At 56.5% G+C, this 19,591-nt stretch overlaps 1 protein-coding gene across 2 annotated transcripts; it reads right to left on the minus strand.

Moving 5' to 3' along the window:
• Positions 1 to 1,756: 1,756 nt before the first annotated feature.
• On the minus strand, positions 1,757 to 17,282 carry APC2 (APC regulator of WNT signaling pathway 2). Of its 2 annotated transcripts, none has more exons than XM_036241814.1 (15): positions 17,142 to 17,282; positions 16,869 to 16,959; positions 16,565 to 16,745; positions 15,279 to 15,387; positions 15,057 to 15,170; positions 13,605 to 13,682; positions 13,311 to 13,409; positions 12,389 to 12,779; positions 11,726 to 11,821; positions 9,326 to 9,465; positions 8,817 to 8,894; positions 8,516 to 8,632; positions 7,910 to 8,124; positions 6,402 to 6,813; positions 1,757 to 6,335 (listed from the first exon to the last, which is right to left on the minus strand). In XM_036241814.1, exons 1-15 carry the CDS (start codon positions 17,280 to 17,282, stop codon positions 1,800 to 1,802), a joined length of 6,798 nt encoding a protein of 2,265 aa, XP_036097707.1. In that variant the 3' UTR covers positions 1,757 to 1,799. The 2 variants fall into 2 exon arrangements, with proteins under 2 accessions (XP_036097707.1, XP_036097706.1); XM_036241813.1 differs by having other exon boundaries at positions 15,057 to 15,173.
• Positions 17,283 to 19,591: the final 2,309 nt, after the last annotated feature.

The following is a 19,591-nucleotide window of genomic DNA, read 5'->3' on the forward strand; positions in this document are numbered from 1 at the left end:
ACTTCAGATTCCCTATGGCTGGGCAAGCTGTGTATTGGTCTTCATGGCTTCCCCTCCCACCAGGCTATTTTGGGAGGTAGCTGGCCCATGGTAAATGTGAGAGCAGACATCTGACAGCCCCTGCACTTAAAAAGGAGTTGAGATCACCCAGTCCCATTCCTTCAGGCTAAGGATGGAGACAATGAGGCGTGGTTTCTGAGATGCATCAGAGACACCTCCTTCAGTGTCCCAAGTGGTCAGCTGTGGGTGTGTACAACGCCCTGCCCAGGTCCACTGTGTGCCATCTCATCCTGGAAGTTGGGTCACAGGAGGAGCACTTGGTACATCTAGCCATTCCTGTGTCCTGCCTGTGGCCTTCTGGGACAGAATCCTGGCAACTGTCCTGGAGGACAGGGTGTTCCAGGGCTTATAATGCAACATGACACAGATGTGTTAGCAGTAGCAGCACGGTATCTGTGGGGGCTAGAATCAGTGTGGCCCCTGGAACTGAGGACAGTCCAGTGGAGAAAACACTTCTGCTCCTGGGTCAGCTTCTTACATGGACAGGGGATAGGGAGGGACAGTGGTGCCCATGGACAGGGACGGGGGCTCCTTCTGCACTTCCATCCAACTCTCAATCCTGCTTCCCCACCTCCCAGAGAAGGGACGTTAAGTCTAGTTTTCGTGTGTTGCCAGTTTACCTAAATGGCATCTGCTCTCTGGTCCCTCTGGGGTGGCTCTCTGCAGATCTGTGAGCCTTAGAGCAGCTTCTTAGAGCCAGGCTTCCCCAGGAAAGAGGTCATTGCTGTATCTGCAAAAAGCTGAGCAAGGGACCTCAGCACAAACACACTGGCAGGGCCAAGGAGACCCACCAGGCTCCCGGAACTGCCCCCCCAATCTCTGCCTCCTCTGACACTAACACACTAGCACCCCAGCAGCCCTGGCTTCCACATATCCAGCTGGCCTGACCACAGTACTGGGGCTCTAGGTCCCACACCTCCTCCGAGGCCAGGCGCCAGCCCCACCCCAGTCCCCAAAGTTGTGCCCTGTAGATCCAGGGCTTTGTGTATTGCCAAGGTAAACCGGATTTGGCTGTGACTCTCATTCTCCTTCCCACTGTACCTCACCCACCAAAGCTGGTCCTGACTCTACTCATCAACCTGGTACCCCCCTTCCTCCTTTCTTGAAACCAGCACCACCCCAGCCAGGAGTGAGGACATGGGGTGGCCCTGAATCACCAGTCCAGTCTTCCTTTGCCCTTCTCTCCTTGCTCCTTTCAGGCTGTTCTGACAGTGCTCCCTCCATCCATCAGTCCCTGGCTTGGCAGCTAAAGTGGGGGTCCTGTCTCATGCTTCCTCAGCTAGGACTGAGGAGGCAAACAAACCAGCAGTTGTCATTAACAAATTACCTGGCTGTCCCCATAATAATGGGCTTTGTCCTCTGATGGATGCCTCAGGCTCAGCTGGCAGGCGCTGGATGGCACCACCCTCTGAAGCCTCATCCTCCATCTCAGGTGGATACTGTAATCTCCCTTGGCACCCCAGAGATGAGTGTCCTGCTGAGACTTAGGTGCAATGGGGCTGGGGGTCAGGAGGGTCATCTCTGCATGTGGGCCAGGCTTAGACTTAAGGTCCAGCCTGTGGTCAATTTCCTTCTTCAGTCCCCACAGCATAGAAGCAAGCATGAGATGTGAGGCTGGCATGGGCTGGGGTGGGGCTCTGAGGGCAGGGGCTCAGGTAGGCAGGCAGTTCCCCGGACCACCCTCAGGACAACCAGATGGCTCTTGGCCAGAGGATGTGCCAGAAAATCTGTCTAGGCAACTATTCTAGGAGGTCAGTGGGCACGGGGGCTTTCTCCACAGCTGAGTCAGTGGTGGCTACCACCATGGGGCTGGGCACATAATTGAAGGGGGGAACTCGGGCTGAGCGGCTGGGGGAGCCATGCCGGCTGGCAGCAAAGCCCCCTACAGCCACTCCCAGGCCCTCATGGATGAAGGGGGTCGAGGTGGGTGCCTTGGCAGGGCCAGGCTTATCCACATCACTGCCAAGGAGGGATGGAGGTCTGCTGGCCAGGGCCTGGGGGGGGCCCCGGCTCTCCAGGCTTGGGGACGTGCTGGAGTTGGTCTTGGTGGCAGTAAAATCCTCCGTCTGGACCACAGCATCACTGGTCTTGCGCTGCAGGGGACCACTCAGGCACTCCTCTGATGAGGTGCCCATGAGCGGCAGGGCGGTAGAGGGCAGTGTGCTCCGCAGGATATGTGGTACATCTTCATCTCTGATGCGACGCCATGTGGTGCCCAGTGAGGCTACCCTGGGCAGGGGCCGGGCCTCCCCATCGCTGCTGCGGCGGGCAGCATCAGCTGTGGGACTAGGGGCAGCACCCTCTGGCCTTCTCGCCATGCTGATATGGGGCAGAGAGGCATAGCGCTTGACTGCCTCTGGCTGGGTGGCCTGCTTGCGGATGGGCAGACGGGATGGGCTCTCTGAACTAGTGCGCCTTGGTGGCCGCTTACTGGGGCCTGACCGAGCTGCAGGAGGCTGCTGGGGAACCAAGGCCTGTGGGGAGGATGCCCGCAGTTCACTGCAGCGGGAGGAGCAGAGGAAGACAGTGGGCAGCGCAGGTCGGCTACAGCGGCGGGGTGAGCTGCCCTGGGAGGTGGAGGGGGTGGCTTCAGCAGCTCTGGACAGTTCCAAACGACGTCGGTGCAGCAGGCCTGGTGATTCCTTGATGAAGGTCAGCTGCCGCCGGAAACCCGAGGGGTTAGAGGACTCGCTGCCACTGGATTGGGCCGAGGCCATGCGCACCAGGCCCAGGCGGCCCCCTCGGGCACCTGGACACCCCTTGGGCCCCACCCGACCCCTGGGGCCTGGCTCTGGGGCTGCCCTAGCCAGAGGTGGTGGCCCCCGCCTGGCAGGCTTCTGCATGAAGGGGATCCGCACTGGTGACTTCTGCGTCTTGTGCTGCTTGGCCATGAGGGCCCGCATGGGTGTCTTGGGCACCACTGAGGCCCCAGGGCTGGGCAGGGACCCTGAAGAATGGGCAGCTGGGGGTGACCTCCTGGACTGTGGCTGGGAGGCAGGGGAGGTCTGGGAGGAGCTGGATGAGGGAGTCTTGGTGAGGCGGGCTGGTGGCGTAGCACTCCTCTGGAGAGGGCTCAGGGCTGCAAGCTCTGAGATCTTGCCAGGCCTGTGCAGGCTCCGAGACCTCTGCTGCCCGGGGCCCAGGGCTTTGGTGGGAGCTGCTGGCTGCACAGGGCTCAGGGGTCTCATCTTCCTTGGTGTGGTGCGGGGGCCAGGGGTGCCTTTGGGCTGGGATCTGGTGGCCGGGCTGGGTACATAGATCACTGTCCTTCCTCGGAGCATGGCTGGCACCCCAGATGTGGTCTTCTGAGCACCACGAAACTTCTCTGGGCCGCAGGGCAAGCGGGGACTGCTACTGCGCTGGGTCAGGGTCAAGTCCCGTTTATCTGGCTGAGTGGCACTGCTGGCCTGCCCCTCTGCTTGTGCCTGATGCCCTTTCCTGTGCAGGGAGGGCTGCAGGGTGGAGCCCACTGACAGCCCTGACACAAAGGACAAGATGGAGTCAGATTCAGATGAGGCCTCCTGGGTGGCTGCTGCTGCCGCCTGGTGAAGCCAGGTGACAATGGAGTTGGCGCCCTCCTGGATGGCGCGCCACTCAATGCTGTCCAGGTCCGAAGCATGGTCTGACCCTGCTGCCTCCTCACTGTGCTCCTGCAGCCCCTCTGTTGGCTGCTTGTCTAGCCGGGCATTTTGGGGTTTGCGATGCCTTGGGTCCGACACCTGTGGCAAGCGCTTGGGTGTGGCTGAGCCAGTGCAGCGCCGCAGCAGCTCTACCTTGGCTCGAGGACTGGGACAGTCATCATTCCCACCTCTTGGGCCTGGATCCTTGGTGACCACCCGCTCATGGGCTTGGAGCCTGCTGGCCTCAGGCTCGGGCTCGCTGAGGGAGCTGGTGGAAGAGCTTAGGGAATAGCATGGTGGTGTCTCATCAGCAATGAGGCTGGGCTGGGCCCGGGCAGGCATTGTGGCCCTGGGCACAGCCTGTGCCTTCTTCCTGCCAGTCAGGCGCTCCCTCTTCACTGCCCGGGGAATAGCAGATGCCCACCGGGAAGGTGTCACCCCCACCGCTGCAGATGGCTCCTCATCTGAGCCATTGCTGTAGAAACAGTACACAGCCTCCTCAGTGGGTGTTGTGAGGCACAGGGACTGCAGCGTCCCCTCCCCACATGCTCGGACCACTTGGGGGCTATTCCTATCTGCACAGGCTCTTGGGGGCCTTCGGAGGGGCAACTCCAGCCCCGACCGGCTTTTGCCTGCCCCTCGTGCTGGCTCTGTTCTGCAACCTGCACCCCCAACCTTCTGCCGGTGCCCAGTGACCTGCCTGGCAGGAGCCTCTAGGCCTGCTGGCTTCTGCCTGTCCCCATACCTGCTGGGTGGGTCTCTGGGAGGTCCCTGCAGTGCCTCATTGCTGAGTGAGGCCACATTGAAGTTGACCTGGGTACCCTCGGCCAAGTCAGTGCATGAGTTGTCCTCTCGGGATGGGGCAGGCACCAGCATGTACACGGGCACGGGCAGTGCACAGCGGCTAGGCACCAGCGCCGAGGCAACCTTTCGGAGCCGGGTGGGCACAGCTGTGCCCAGACAATCCCGTAGCAGCTCCAGCTCCTGGTTGGTGGCAGGTGGCCCTTCAAGGCGACCACTGCCCTCGTCCCGACGGCGGAGCCCAGCAAAATGCTGTCTTGGACCACCACCCCCACCAAGTTCGGGGCAGGCTGGGGGCAGCAGCCGCAGCTCAACGTCTTTCTGCACGTAGTGCTCATGCAGGGCCAGTGCACTAAGGCTGGAGGCACATGAGAAGTTTTCATCTGGCTTCTCCACGGTGAAGCGCACACTGCCAGCATCCAGCTCAGAAGGCAGCCAGCAACGCTCCCGGCAATCAGCAATGTCCAGGAAGCGCTTTACATAGCTCTCCCACTGCAGGCTAAATTGGGTGGTCTCACGCTCACCAGGAGGTGGGGGGGCCAGTGGTGGTGTCTTGCTTCGGCTTGGTGGCATGGTCTGCCCAGGGCTGTCAGGCAGCTCACTGGGGCTGACTGTGCCACTGCCCAGCCCACTGCAGGGGTCACTAGGGATGGAGCTGGCAATGGATGGGCTCTCAAAGCTGCCCAGCGAGCTCACCGAGCTGCAGCGGCTCAGCACCAGTGGTGTCTCCTGCATACAGTTCTCTGAGGAGCTAGATGGCGTAGCATCCTCCACCCCCAGGCTCTGGCCCCGAGGGGGCACAGGAATGGCCATAGGCAGGGAAGCAGCTTCTGGCCCATGCCAAGCCTCATCCAGCTCCACCTCGCTCGGGCCAGCCTCCTCTAGCCCCTCCAGGGATGAATCACTGTCATCCAGATCCCCTGCCTCACTGGGGCCTGGGCGGCCAGCCAAGGATAGTGAGGACAGAGAGCTACAACGGGACAGGCAGAGTGGTGCTGCCTCTGCCACCAGCTTCTTTGGCACCTTGTTCAGGCCCTCTGCAGGTAGCCAGGCCCGCTTCCGGGTCCCAGGGACCAGGAGCCCCACGCCAGCTCTGGCAGTGTCCTCGAGCAGTGGCACATGCTGGTACGTGGGTGACAGCTTGATGGTACGTACACAGGCATCGGTGGCTGTAGCCTCCCGGGCTGTTGGCTTAGCCTGGCCACCCAGCAGGTTGAGATCAAGTTGGCTGGGCCGTGGCTGGCCACACGGGGGCTTCTCTTGGTGCTCAGCCAGTGAGGCCAGTGGGCAGGGCCGCATGTGGTCGCGGGGACAGTGCCCATCACTGGTGCTGCCACTATTAAGGCTGTCATTGGACAGGCTGGCATGGGCTACCTTGAGCCGCAGCAACGGGTGAGCTCGGCTACTGGCCTCCCGCTGCCCACCCTCCGGCCCTCGGCAAGGAGAGCAGGACTGGGCTCGGCCCTCCCGCAGTGCCTCCTGCCCAGGGTCCCCAGAGCTGAGGCTGAAGCTGTCATCGGATGACGTATGCAAGGCTGAGATGTCCTCTACCAGCCGGTCGATTCGCGCCACTGCCAGTGCCAATTTGGCCTTGGCCCTGGCTGCCAAGGCTGCCTCCCCACCGGCCTCCTTCTCTACCTCCGGGCCACCACGGTGGGCAGGTGGGGTATGGGCCAGCTCCTGGCCTTGCAGGAGGGAGCTGCCCAGAAAGAGGGACAATGCAGTGGGGCTGGCAGGCTCGACATTGGCAGCCACAGCAGCCAGGGAGGGCACATCATCATCATCGAAGCAGCCAGAGTCTGAGGCATAGTCCTGGGCCAGCCCATCCAGGTGCCGCAGAGGCGGCAGCAGCTTCTTGGAGGTAGCCCCAGCCTCAGCCTCAGCCTCAGCCTCAGCCTCAGCCTCAGCCTCAGCCTCAGCCTCAGCCTCAGCCTCAGCCTCAGGCAGGCCCTGCTTCTCCAGGTGGTTGAGTGTCTGGGCCAGGTGCCGTGCGTCCAGCTCTGCTTCCAGGGCCCGCTGCTTGCGTACATACAGGCTGGGCACACAGGCACTAGGGGAGATGGCAGTGGCTACTGCCTGGTACTTGGCAGGTCGGTGGGCTAGCAAGTTGCGCAGGGCGGCAGCACTGCCCATGGCAATCATCTTGTGCTTGGAGTGCACCAGGTTGCGCAGCATGGCCACAGCACCCAGGTCCCACAGCAGTTCCTGGTCTCGTGGGCTACGGGCAGACAGATTCCAGAGTGTGCCACAGGCATTGCTCACGATGGTCAGGCTGTGCGACGTTAGGTGCTGCAGCAGTGTCTGCAGGCAGTTGTGGTCCCGCAACACCTGCCTGTGGCATGGAGGGGGGTGTTAGGCTGGGGTACCCCTCATTTACCCAGAAACAGGGTGACCAGATTTAGCAATTAAAAATATAAGGCACCTGGCTGAGTTAGATTCTCAGAGAAAAGAATAAATATGTAGTATAAGTCTATTCCAAGTATCACATGAGATATACTTGTAATTTTTTACTTAAAAGAAAATATATTTATTAAATAATTTTAATAATAAATCTTTTTTTTTTTCTTTATTGATTTTTAGAGAGAAAGGAACAGAGAGGGAGAGAGAGATAGAAACATCGATGAGAGAGAACATCGATTGGCCGCCTCCTGCATGCTCCCCACTGGGGATCAGGCCCACAACCTGGGCATGTGCCCTGACCAGGAATCGAACCAGCGACCTCTTGGTGCATGGGTCAGTGCTCAACCACTGAGCCACACCGGCTGGGCAATCTTTATCTTTTTTTTTTTTTTATCCTCACCCAAGGACATTTTTTCCATTTTTCATTCAGATAGAGTGGGAGGGAGAGCAAGAAAGAGAAACAGCAAGGGACACGAGTGGTTGCCACCCGCACGACCAAACCAGGGCCGGAGACAAACTGCAACCAAGGTACATGCTCTTAGCAGGAACCGAACCCGGGTCTCTCTGGACCGCAGGCTGACACTCTTAACCGCTGAGCCAAACTGGCCAGGGCAATCTTTATCTTTAAAGTAAAATTTACTATATCTCATTTTAACACAGTATCTCATGTGATAGATATTTGGGACAGACATACTATAGATAAATCTTATTTGTTTTTAAAAATACTAAGTATCATTTGTAAATTATTAGATTATGTAATTAATATTTTATATATTTTAATAAATGAAATGTTTAGCAAAATGTATATCTCAGGAAATATTTGGGAATACTTACACTAAAAATATTAGTGCCTGGGGACAAATTGGGAACATCCATTTGCAGGACAAACCAAGGCTGCCTCCGTGACAGTTTACTAGAGAATGGGATCTGCCACCCCAGCCCCAGACCACACCTGGGGGGTCCACCTACCCCCAGCACCCTTCATGGTGCCCTCTGCCCTCCATGACTGTGGGGTAGGATGGACCCACCTGTAGTCTTCTCGGGTGGCAATGAGGCTGGACACATTGCGCAGGATGCCCCCGCCACTCTCGATGATAGCCAGTGAGTTGCTCTGGCACTTGTAGGTCAACGTGCTCACTAGGAAGCCTAGGGCACCATCCACTTGGCAGATGGCTGCCTTGTTCTCTGTGCTATGTGCTGACAGGTTCCACAGAGCGCTGAGCACACTCTTCAGAGTGGACTCCTAGGCACAGGAGTGGGATTTGGGAAGGTCAATGGAGGTGGTACCTCAGGCACTAGCCCTGCCCACTTGGTTCTCTCCATCAAGGCTTAGACAAAAGGCTGGAAGGAAAGGCACCCAAATAGATTTTCAAGTAAAAGTGAAAAGTAATAAAATTGGTCCTCACAGGATCTCTGAGTTGCAGGGGTGGAAGCCCCAGGCCTGTCTGAGGACCACTTGCTAAGCTAAGGAGTGGGTGGTTTGGTTTGATTTCCCCCAGGACAGAGAACTCACTACCTGTTGCCATTGTTTCTCTGCCCTGTGGCTGGCATTAAACAGTCACAGAAGCGCCCTTTCCCCTGTGTCATGGGTGCATTCCCACCCCCCAAGTCTGTCGTGCCCACCCAGTGCCCACCTTGGAGGCTCGTAGAACACACTGCATCAGGGCGGTCATGCTGCCGACCTCCCTCAGTACCTTCTTGCTGTTGATGTCAGCCCGCCAGGACAGGTTGCGTAAGATGCTGGATACCACCTGGGTAGGGCGCAGGGTGGCCAAGGTGGACCCAGGACCCCCCACCCTCAACCCCACATGTGGCAGGGCTACAGAGAGACTGAAAGGAATGCCCATCTCACCCACAATATTGTCAGCAGGGGCCTTGGGCAGTGGGACACTCTGCAAGGCTCTCCCCATGCCCCATCCCATTCCACCCAGGTACCTGGTGGAGATCCTCGCTCTCAGAAGCCAGCTGGGCCACGATGGCCTCCATGCTGCTCCTCCGGGCACACAGTGTGGCCTGTGGGATGCCACAGGAAATTTCATGCCATGGCCAGTGGGGCAGAAGTCATGAGGGACACCATGCCCCACCTTTAGGCTTTCTCCCTGAGCACGTACTATGTGCTAGAGCTGAAGCCTCAGCATCCCATCCTCACCACCGTAGCAAAAGGATAGCAATCATCTTGTTGCATGGATGAGGAAATTGAGGCTGAGACAGGTGCAGACACCCAGCCTCCCCCAGCCCAGAGGCCCCACTCTTTGCCGCAAAGCAACCAAGAAGATGGTGGCCTGGCTGACCAAGTCCAGCCACAATCTCTCCTCACACAGCCCTCTCTGGGCCTCAGTCTACCCGCCTATAAGTTGGGGACAACTGTCCCCACCTATCAGGGCTGTTTTGAGGTTCAGATGAGGGTGGGGAGAGCATTGACACCACCTGCCCATCCCAGGCACCTTGTTGGCAACGTCTCCAAAGGTGAGGTTGGTGAGGGTCATGCCAGCATATCTGCGCAAGGCAAGGTTGAGTGGGTCCCGGGTCATCTTGTGCATCTCATAGTCCACCTGCAGTAGATCTGCCACAGCCTGCAGCCCACCTATGGGGACATGGGAGGGGACAGAGGGAGGCTGGGTGTAGGGGGGTACCCTGGATGAACCTCTGCCTTCCTCTCAACCTCTGCCCATGCCATTCCCTTGTTTAGGTGGTCTCCCTCCATCCTATCCCAGATCTGCTCTCAAGTCCACTTTTCTTTTTCTTTTTCTTTTTTTTTGTTTGTTTGTTTGTTTGTTTTTATCCTCACCCGAGGACATTTTTCCATTTTTTACTCAGATAGAGCGGGAAGGAGAGAGAGGAAGAGAGAGAAACATCGATGTAAAAGGGAGAGACACATCGAGTGGCCGCCACCCACACAACCCAACCAGGGCCGGGGACAAACTGCAGCCAAGGTACATGCCCTTAGCGGGAACCGAACCCGGGTCTCTGTGGACCACAGGCTGATGCTCTAACCGCTGAGCCAAACCGGCCAGGGCTCTTTTTTTTTTTAGTACGTGCCCCTAGCGGGAACTGAACCCAGGACTCTCTGGTCCGCAGGCCAGTGTTCCAACCGCTGAGCCAAATCAGCCAGGACTCAAGTCCACTTTTGAAACCCAACTCCAAGGATACCTCCTCCGGGTAGCCTGCCACCAGGCTGGCATGATTCCCTAGAAACCCTGTAACCTCCACATCCACCTCCTTTCAGCCTTCTACCTCCATTCACACTTCTGGCTGCCAGGCCTTTTGCATGTGCTGTTCCCTCTCCCCAGAATACTTTTCCCTGCTATTTGCTCAGGTTCCTGGCTCCCTTCTGCTCCCATGTACAAAGGAGGCTCTCAACAATCCAAATGAAAAACACCCAAGACCGTTAGACCGCGAGCCTCTGAAGGTAGGGCTGGGCCCAGGAGCAGGGTCTAGACAGCAGGTGCTCAGGAGCTACTGATGATTGCCACAGACACAGTTCTTTACTCACTATGAAAACTAGGTTTTGCCCTGGTTGGTTTGGCTCAGCAGTAGAGCGTTGGCTTGTGAACCAATGAGTCCCGGGTTCGAGTCCAGGCAAGGGCGCGTACCTAGATTGTGGTTCGTCCCTGGTCCTGGTTGGGGTCATGTGGGAGACAACCAGTTGATGTGTCCCTCTCACATTGATATTTCTCTCTCTCTCCCTTTCTCTCCCTTTCTCTCTACCTGAAGATAAATAGAAAAATATCCTCCGGTGAGGATAAAAAAAGAAAGAAAGAAAGAAAACTAGGTTTTCATTTTACAAAGAGTAAGTGAACATGGGGGGGAATAGAGTGAGTGGAAGATAAAGAACTTGCAATTCAAATACAAGGTGTCCTTCCTCCTTCACTGAGCAAAGACAGCAGGGGCAATTTGTGCATTCAGGGGCTGGGACTGTTGGACATTCTGTGATTTCCAGATCTGGAGTTTTATTTGGTTTGGTTGCTGCCTTCCTCATCTTTCTGCATCTTTGTACATAAATCCAGCCAGAGGATAAATTCCCCAGCTGGGAAAGGGATAAATTAAAAGGTATACGCTCTCGCCCTGGCCAGTTTGGCTCAGCAGTTGAGTGTCAACCTGAGGACCAGAGAGTCCCAGTTTCAGTTCCCACTAGGGGCACGTACCACAAAATAAGTAAATAAAAATAAAAGGTATACACTCTCTTGCCCTGGCCAGTTTGCTCAGTGTTTAGAGCATCGGCCCGCAGACCGAAGAGTCACAGGTTCAGTTCCGGTCAAGAGCACAGAACTTAGTTGCGGTTTGGTCCCCAGCCTCAGTCAGGGTTGCGCAGGAGGCAACCAATTGATATGTATCTCTCACATCATTGTTTCTCTCTCTCTCTCTCTCTCCCTCCCTCCCTGTCTATCTGAAGATAAATAGAAAAATATCCTCGGGTGAGGATTCAAAAAAGGTATACACTCTTGCCAGTGTCTGCTGCCTTGTCAGGGTGGTGAATGCTCATTTCTGCATAGCCAAACCACAAGAGATCTGAGCAAACTTTTGAGTATTTGACCATCTGCTGAGTGAGAAGCAGCATCTCATTTTGTCGTAACGACTAAAATTAAGCATGTTGAGATTTTTCCATGTTTTGATTACTTTAAATTACATTGTAATGCTCCCAAACCAAAAACTTCACAAGGTCGTCCCCTTCCCAACCACCCAGTATTGAGTTGGACCTCTCACCTTTGTTCTTGGCTTCCTTGCCACTTCCCTGTCCTCTGAGCCCCAGGACCATTAAGGTTGAAAGCCTATCCTGGGCTGAATGAGGCCCAAAAGCCTCAGGCCAAATGGGGGGGCATGGAGGAGATGAGGGGTGCACTCACCCAGCTCATTCATGGCACGACGGTATTCCTCATCGAAGGACAGCTTCATCACCGCACAGGTGGCCTGGCAGATCTGAGGCTCAATGGGGACTGGGGCTGTGGGCCAAGGGACCAGATCAGAGCCCTCTCAGTCCAGGAAATTACCCATTGAGTTCCACCCCTCCCTGCCTTCTCTACCCCAGCAAAGACCCTAGAGCTCTGCAAACTGCTACATGCCTGAAACCTGAGGGGTCACTCCCAGAGCAGCAGCCTCCTTTTCCAACTCTTCTTAAAATGAAAGGTGCCTGTCTCACCCAGAGCTGAGATGGGAGATGAAGTCATGCTGGGTGCTTAGGATCTTTGGGCAGTACTTTTGTTATAGATAAACTTTGCAATCAGCTGCCAAAACTAGAAATCTCAAAGTCATCACCTATGTTTCTGGTTACCCACAATCCATTCATGCATTCCATGACTTTCCTGAGCTACCCTGCAACCAGGGCATGGGTTGCTGGTGGCTGTCTTTTTGCCATTCTATCATGACAAAGTATCCCTAAGGCCTCAGCCAGCACATGACACAGAAAAGGCTGGTGGCAGTGGTTACTACTAATGCTATCGCCCTGCCACCCGGGAAGCCCAAGCTCTGTGCCCACTGCACAAAGGTGGTCTGGAAGGCTATGCACTCACCACTGCCCACCCCGCCTCCCTCGGTCACGCTGTCTTGGGCCTGCAGCCAGTCCCAGCAGGTTTCACAATAGGCACGGATCTGCTCCAGCACATGCAGGACACGCATCTCCTTGCGTGCCAGGCCCTGGTCTGGCTGGGAGAAGACGATGTTGTGCAGTGCTGCGTTGGCACGCATGCGTGCGTCCTTGGCTCCAGGTGCCCCAGGGGTCCCATTGCGACCCGCAGCCCCTGCCTCTGTGCCATGCAGGATCTGCAGCAGCAGTGGCAGGCAGCCTGAGCGGCGCATGGCCACACAGCTCTCAGGAGAGCTGGACATGGCGAGCAACGTGCGTGCTGTGTCCTCCTGGTCCCGAGTCGCCAGCATTGACAGCAGCCAGAAGACCACCTCCACCTGTGAGGGGTGGAGGGAACATAGATGGAGTCCACCTGGTCCCAGCCAACCTGTCCACCCTCCCCAGCAGGTGACTGACTCACCCTAAACACAGTAGGAGTTTTGTGACCCCAGCCCAAGAGAATCACTTCCTCATCCCCACCACCCTCACCCTGCATCCTCCAGGGGCCACCATATACACCTGGGGAGATGGATGAGGGGCCTCAGTCACTGCGGAGATGCCCCCTGCCCATGAGGACCAAATGCCCACTCCACTGGCCTCACTGGGTACTTCTAGGGGTGGTCCTACATCTAAGTCTAGATTGCCCCCCAACACACAAGACACCTACATCTAAGTCTAGATTGCCCCCCAACACACAAGACACATCTAAGTCTAGAGTACCCTCCCAAACACATAGGACAGGTATCCCTGCCCACCTCGCCAGGCACCAGACCACATGCTGGCCCCATCAGCCTCACTGCACCCTAATCCAGCCAGCTTTCCACTCCCTACACTGCCTCTCAGGGTACCCCAACTGGACTCCCCCTCACCTTGCTATTGCCTGGCAGAGGGGCACCATCCTCAGGGTGCACAGGGACCTTAGTCTTGGGGTCCTCATCCACTGGCACGGACTTGACTGCCAGCAGGGACTGTGGAGAGAACACCAGCCCTGGGGGTTATGGGAGCACCCCAGAAAGCACCCAGGCTGCTGATACTGGCCACACTCCCATGATGATGTGGTGGAAGCCCCATTTATTCCTTCACTCTGGTTGAGGCACTCAGGGTCCCCTCCTTGCCAGGGGTTGTCACCTTCCTGAGGGCCCTGACTCTGCCCCTTCCAGTACCTGGGGTTCAGTCTGCTGCACCCTATCCTGCGCAGACAGCAGCTCCTTGTCAATCTGCTCCAGGCGTGAAGCACGAATCTAGTGGGAGAAAGGTATGAAGCATGCTGCGCTCACCTGGACCCTGTTTTGACCCCGCCCACCCACTGTCCAAACCCACCTCCTCTGACTTCACCCACCCACTGCTATGGCCCTGCTCACTCTTCTAACCCCACCCCCAGAACCGATTCTACTTATTTTACGGTATGGCCATATCCACTGTCCAAACCCCACCCTTGGCCGACTCCACCTACTCCTTGATATGACCCACCCACTCTAAACCATAGCTTGATGTCTGACTCCACACACATCTTGGACCCACCCATGGTACAAATGCCCTACCCCATACTCAACTCCATCTACTCCCTTATTTGTTCCCATCCCAATTTAGGTCCCATCCTTCCAGGGGTGGGAAAACTTTTTTTGTCAAGAACTATTTGTATAGTTATGTTATGTTATGTTATGTTATGTTATGTTATGTTAATCCTCACCCAAGGATATTTTCCTATTTATCATCAATCAGATAGAGTAGGAGGGAGGGAGAGAAGGAGAGAGAGAGAGAGATCAATGTGAGAGAGACACATTGACTGGTTGCCTCCCACGCGACCCGACCAAGGCCAGGGATGAACCGCAACTGAGGTATGTGCCCTTGATCGAAATGGAATCCATGACTCATTAGTCTGCAGGCGGACGCTCTAACCACTGAGCAGGGCAAGAGCCATTTGGATATTTATAACATCGTTCCTGCCATACAAAATTATCAACTTAAAAATTAGCCTGCTAGCCCGGCCGGTGTGGCTCAGTGATAGAGCATGGACCCATGCACCAAGAGGTAGCACTGGTTTGATTCCCGGTCAGGGCACATGCCCAGGTTGTGGGCCAAATCCCCAGTGGGGGGCATGCAGGAGGCGGCCAATCGACGTTTCTCTCTCTCTCCCTCTCCTTTCCTCTCTCTCTAAAAACCAATAAAGAAAATAAAATGAAATGAAATAAAATTATCCTGCTAGTCCCCCCAACCCCTGTTTAGCCCAGCAGTTGGAGCATCAGCATGTGATGTTAGCTGGTATGGATTTTGCAGGCCTTATACTCTGGGGCTGGACATTCCCCACCTCTAGACCCACCCATTCCCTGATATGGCCCCACCCACTGGTCTAGTCACCCGCTGTTTGCCCTGGCCTCTGTTCTTCATCTCTGAGCCTGGCTCTGCCTTTAAGCCCCTCTGGCTGCACCCACAAACAGCTCTAGCCTCTGGCTCCACCTCCTGAGCCAGACCCCTCCCACAGCAGGCTCAGCCCTCTTATTATCTCAGACCTATGACTCCACCCATTAATCCAGACCCCACCCCACAGCTATCTCTGCTTTCCGATTCGCCCACTGCGCCTGGCCCCGCCCTCCTCGGCCTGCCCACCGTCGCACCTGCGCTCGCTGCACCATCTCGTCAGAGGTGCCAAAACGCTCTTCCATTAGCGAACGAATGTGCTGGGACTCGAACTCCAGCTGCTGTCGGATCAGGTCCATCTGCATGGAGAACTGCTGGGAGAGAGGCGGGCAGGCCGCGGTGAGGGGCTGTCCCGGCCGGGGGCCGGGTGGATTCACAGCACTCACTCTACCCCACTTCCTCCCTCCCCGCGTGCTCACCGTCTCCACGTGCGGGAGCTCGTCCAGGCGCTTGGACAGGCCCTGCAGCTGCGAGTAGTACCAGAGCTTCTCCTTTTCCTCCTTTTCAATCTCATTCAACAGGAAACACCTGGGGGAGGGCAGGTGGGTGAGCTGGGCCGCACAGGGAGAGTCGTTAATACATGTGGTTTATTTTATTATTATTATTTATTTTATTTTATTTTTTATCCTCACCCAAGGACATTTTTGCGTTCATCTTCAGATAGAGTGGGAGGGAGAAAAGGAGGGAGGGGGAGAGAGAAACATTGATGTGAGAGAGACACATCAAGTGGTTGCCACCCACATGACCCCAACAGGGGCCAGGGACAAAATGCAACCGAGGTACGTGCCCTTAGCAGGAACCGAACCTGGGACTCTCTGGGCCATGGGCCAATGCTCTAACTGCTGAGCCAAACCAGCCAGGGTAACATGGTCTATTTTTATTTTAGTAATCGCTTGTTTGGTGCTTAATGTATGCCAAGTTTAACAGGCAGCATGGCAAAGTCTTACCTTTGGTGCTACCCCGCATTAGGGGTGGGTGGGTAGGGCACAAAAAGTTAATTAAAAAGAGAAGGTAGTTTCTTTGTAAATTCTGGTCCTCAGAGGACTCTGAGGGGGCACTGTTCTGACTCTAACACCTCTCCCATAGTCACTGTCCTCCCTCCAGCCTACACAGAGGAGACTTCAAGCTCAGATTGCTCCAGTTGCAACAGTCTACCTCTTAACACCCTGTGGGGAGACACTGCTATTCCCACCCATTTTACAGAGCAGAAGTCTGAGGTCACACAGCAGCAGAGCATGGACCTCCAGGTCTCTGACCCACACAACTCAGCCAAACTGAGCAGAGCGCCTGGACCCTGTCGCCCTCTGCTGGTTCCCCACCCAGGTTTCTTGGGCCACAGCCCTCTTTGCACAAAGGCTGCCTGGAGCCCCTCTGGCTCCAGGCCTAACTCTGAGTCCTAGCACTGGACACGGCCCTGTCCCTGATGACAACTGGGTGTCAGGGATCCCTGGGGACATCTCCTAGGAGCCCTCCCCTCTGGCAGGAATGTCCCCTCCTCTTTGTCCTCCAGCTGAGGTCAGCTGTGCCAGGAAAGGGGGTGGAGGAGCCACAGAAAGCTGGTGCCTACAGAGGAGGCTCTGGGGGTGAGTGAGACTGACTTAATGAGGGGTGCACATGCTGGTGGGCCAATCAAAGGGCAGAGACTACCTGGATGGAGTTTGGCTGGGGATGGGGCTACATGACAGCTGCCAGTGGTCAGTCTCACCGTTCCCTGTCCAGTTCCTCCAGCAGACGAATGGTGGCCCTGCTCAACTCCCCAAAGCTGTCCTTGGAGGTCCCAGAGCCATGTACCGGGCTTCCCTCAGGGGTTCGGGCAGCAGGCTCAGGGCCCAGGACGGGGGGCTGGAACTTGAGGTTGTACAGGCTGGTGATGTCCATCTGCAGGGCTGGATGGGCATGGAGGGAGAGGGTGAGGTCAGTACCCCTCTGTGCTCCTCCTCCAAGATCCCTCTGGGGATGGATGGGTGTCACCCTGGTGTGCAGAGAGGGCACCCAGGCTGGCCAATCACCTTTCAACTGATCCAGCACTTCAGTCTGCCCTGAGGACACCAGCATTCGGGCTTCCTGCTCCAGCTTGCTCTGTAAGTGCTTCAGTACCTCCTGGAGGGGGGCAGGAGAGAGTGCTGGTTGGCATGGCCACTGCCCTGGGCTGCCCCAGGTCCTTCCACCCTCACCTCAGTGAAATGCCCTTGGTCCTGCCTGCCCATCTCTGGGGGTCTGGTGCCCTGGTGTTTGTGTCTGTGACCCAGGCCCATATCCTCCACCCAGCCCCCCTACCCCACCTTCATGCCAGATGTCTCTGTCTCCAGCTTGGACAGGTGAGTTGAGTTGTCTCGAAGCTCCTGCCTCAGGTGACTGTTCTCAGCCTTCAAGGCCTCCACCTGCCGAACCAGCTGCTCGTAAGGTGCCACAGAGCTCGTCATCTTTTGCTTCTGCAGTGCCTGTGGCCACAGGTCACATGAGGCTCTGAGGAGGGGGCAGCCCTGGACCTAAGCTCTAGCCCTCCCACCCAACCCTGGAGCTGGGTCCCAGGCAGGAGAGGCTGGTGTGTACTGCTGCAGGCAGGATGGTGCTGGCCTAGGGAATCCCAGGGACAGATGGTATGGCAGATGGAGTGACAGACAAAGGCAGGAACAATGGGAGAGGGAGGCAGAGCCATCAGAAGGGTGTTCAGACACAGACAACCCACTCAACTGACCAACAGACTTACACAGATAGATGTCCATCCTCATAGCTGGGCTCCTGGACACATGTACTTACAAATGGCCAGATGGACAGACAGACAGACAGCCAAGACCCTGATGGTCTAACCCAGCAGATGGACTGGCCAGCCCAGTGCCACCAGGCTCACAGACACACTCACAGCCATAGAAAGAGACAGTAAGATGGATAGCCAAGACTTTCCCTGCAGCACTGTAGCTGCCCAGAGGCTGGGTGTACAGACCACCAGCTATCCCAATTGATGGACAATAAGAATGTCATGAAGGTTCTAAGAAACCAATGGACAGGCTGACAGTGGATCCCCAGAGCGACCCAAGCCTACTATGGTCACCCTGCGGGTTGGGAACCTGACCACTCTGTAGCCCCACAACCCCTTCATCAGCAGCTGGATCTGGGTAGCTACCTGTGTGGCCCAGGGGCCCTGCAGTCAGCCCTCTGCCAGCCCCTGAAACTCCCAACGTCCCAGGTCCCATCCCCTGGGCTCCGCCACTGCTGCCTGCTTCTTTGTGCGTCTGGCTGTCCTTTCTTGCTCAGGCCCAGCCTCCTTCCTCTGTCCAGCCAGTGCCTCCTCTCTCAGCTTGGCACTCCTGCCAGAGCCTTCCTGCCCCCCCACCTTCCCTCTTTGTTCCCTTAACGTCAGCACTCCCCTCCTTCTGCCTTTGTCTAAGGCACACCAATGGTAACCCATCCCCTCTGCCACCTCCTCCCTGTGAGCCCCTTCCCCAAATCAGCCAGCCCTCCCCTGCCCATAGGGGCCCCCTCCCCTCCCTCCCCAACCTGGCCACACTCTCTCATTCACTTGCTCATTCATTTTCCTCTCTCTCCTCCTACCCTCAGAAGGTCCCTGCTCACCCTGAAGTCACCAAGGACACAGCTGGGCCTGGAATAGGGGTTGGGGGGCTCAGCCCCAGGTAGGGGGATGGGTCAGGCCATCCATACTGGCTTGGAGAACCTACTGCATGCCTGGCTCTATCACTGGTTTCCTTGCCACAGTCCTGGGTCTTGGGAGCCATCATCAGAGGGAGAAACTGAGGCCAGGGGATAGGCAAGGCATGCTGGAACCCAGACATTTGGCATGCTCAGAAGTCTAGGAAATGCTGGAGGCACACAGGCCCCACCTGCTCTGCAGACCTCAGTAACCCCAACTGAGGAATGGGGGAACTTGGTCTGCCAGGCCCATCTTGTGGGCTAATGTGAGGATCAGGAGGAGGAACAGCAGTGGTCACTGAGCAAACACAAGTCACAGGTCAGAATGGGAGACAGCATGTCAGGTGGGGGATGCCAGCTGCTTGGGGACCACAGCTGTTGTCTACCACCCTAATAGCTATCAATTCTGTCCAAGACTCAGTCTGGGGTCCCAGCTGAGGATCAGGCCTCCTGGGGTTGTGGTAAGGTCCCTGGGGTCTGGCTGGAACCCTGTGTCCTGTCTGAGGCCTACATGCTGTACCCAGCCAGGGGGAAGCACTAGGTGAAGCACAAACTCCTGCATTTATCTCCCATTCCCCAAACCCAGACTCCCTTCTCAAGCACCTCCCTCCCCGACTTAGGCAACCCTTGCAGGGCCAGCCTGGGATACCTTCACTCCCCCTGACACTCCTGCATCCTTATTAGATAGAGCTTGACAAGAGCCCCTGCTTGGATTCCCACATTCTGGCCTGGGTCCCCACCTCCACACTCTCACCAAACCCTCAAGTTCTGCCAAGCAGGACCCTTCTCACAGCTCCCCACATCTCTCCCATTAGAGAAACCTTAATGGCCTCCCACAGTCCATTCCTCATGCACAGCCAGAAGAAAACTTTGAAAGTCACTGGTCAGATTCCATTTCTCCCCTGCTCCAATAGCTGCCATGACTCCCTAGTACCCTCAGCATAAGACCTGTCTCCTCCACATACAATCTGCTCTTTTACCCCAGGCCTTTGCACATGTAGTTCTTCTGTCTGGAGCATTTTTCCTGACTTGCCATCCCTCACAGCACAGCTTCCTCAAGGAAACCCTCCCCCCTGTCCTTCAT

This window comes from Molossus molossus, unplaced genomic scaffold (genome assembly GCF_014108415.1).
Source record: "Molossus molossus isolate mMolMol1 unplaced genomic scaffold, mMolMol1.p scaffold_m16_p_4, whole genome shotgun sequence".
Taxonomy (NCBI): domain Eukaryota; kingdom Metazoa; phylum Chordata; class Mammalia; order Chiroptera; family Molossidae; genus Molossus; species Molossus molossus.

What these genes read in the sequence shown, in the direction of transcription:
- APC2 (XM_036241813.1), bottom strand. Translation starts at nt 17,282, where the DNA reads ATGACGAGCTCTGTGGCACCTTACGAGCAGCTGGTTCGGCAGGTGGAG. An exon ending in TCGTGCCATGAATGAGCTGG is followed by an intron (nt 9,466 to 11,725) that starts GTGAGTGCACCC and finishes ATGTCCCCATAG; the next exon opens with GTGGGCTGCAGGCTGTGGCA. An exon ending in AGGCTGAGGCTGAGGCTGAG is followed by an intron (nt 6,336 to 6,401) that starts GCTGAGGCTGAG and finishes GCTACCTCCAAG; the next exon opens with AAGCTGCTGCCGCCTCTGCG.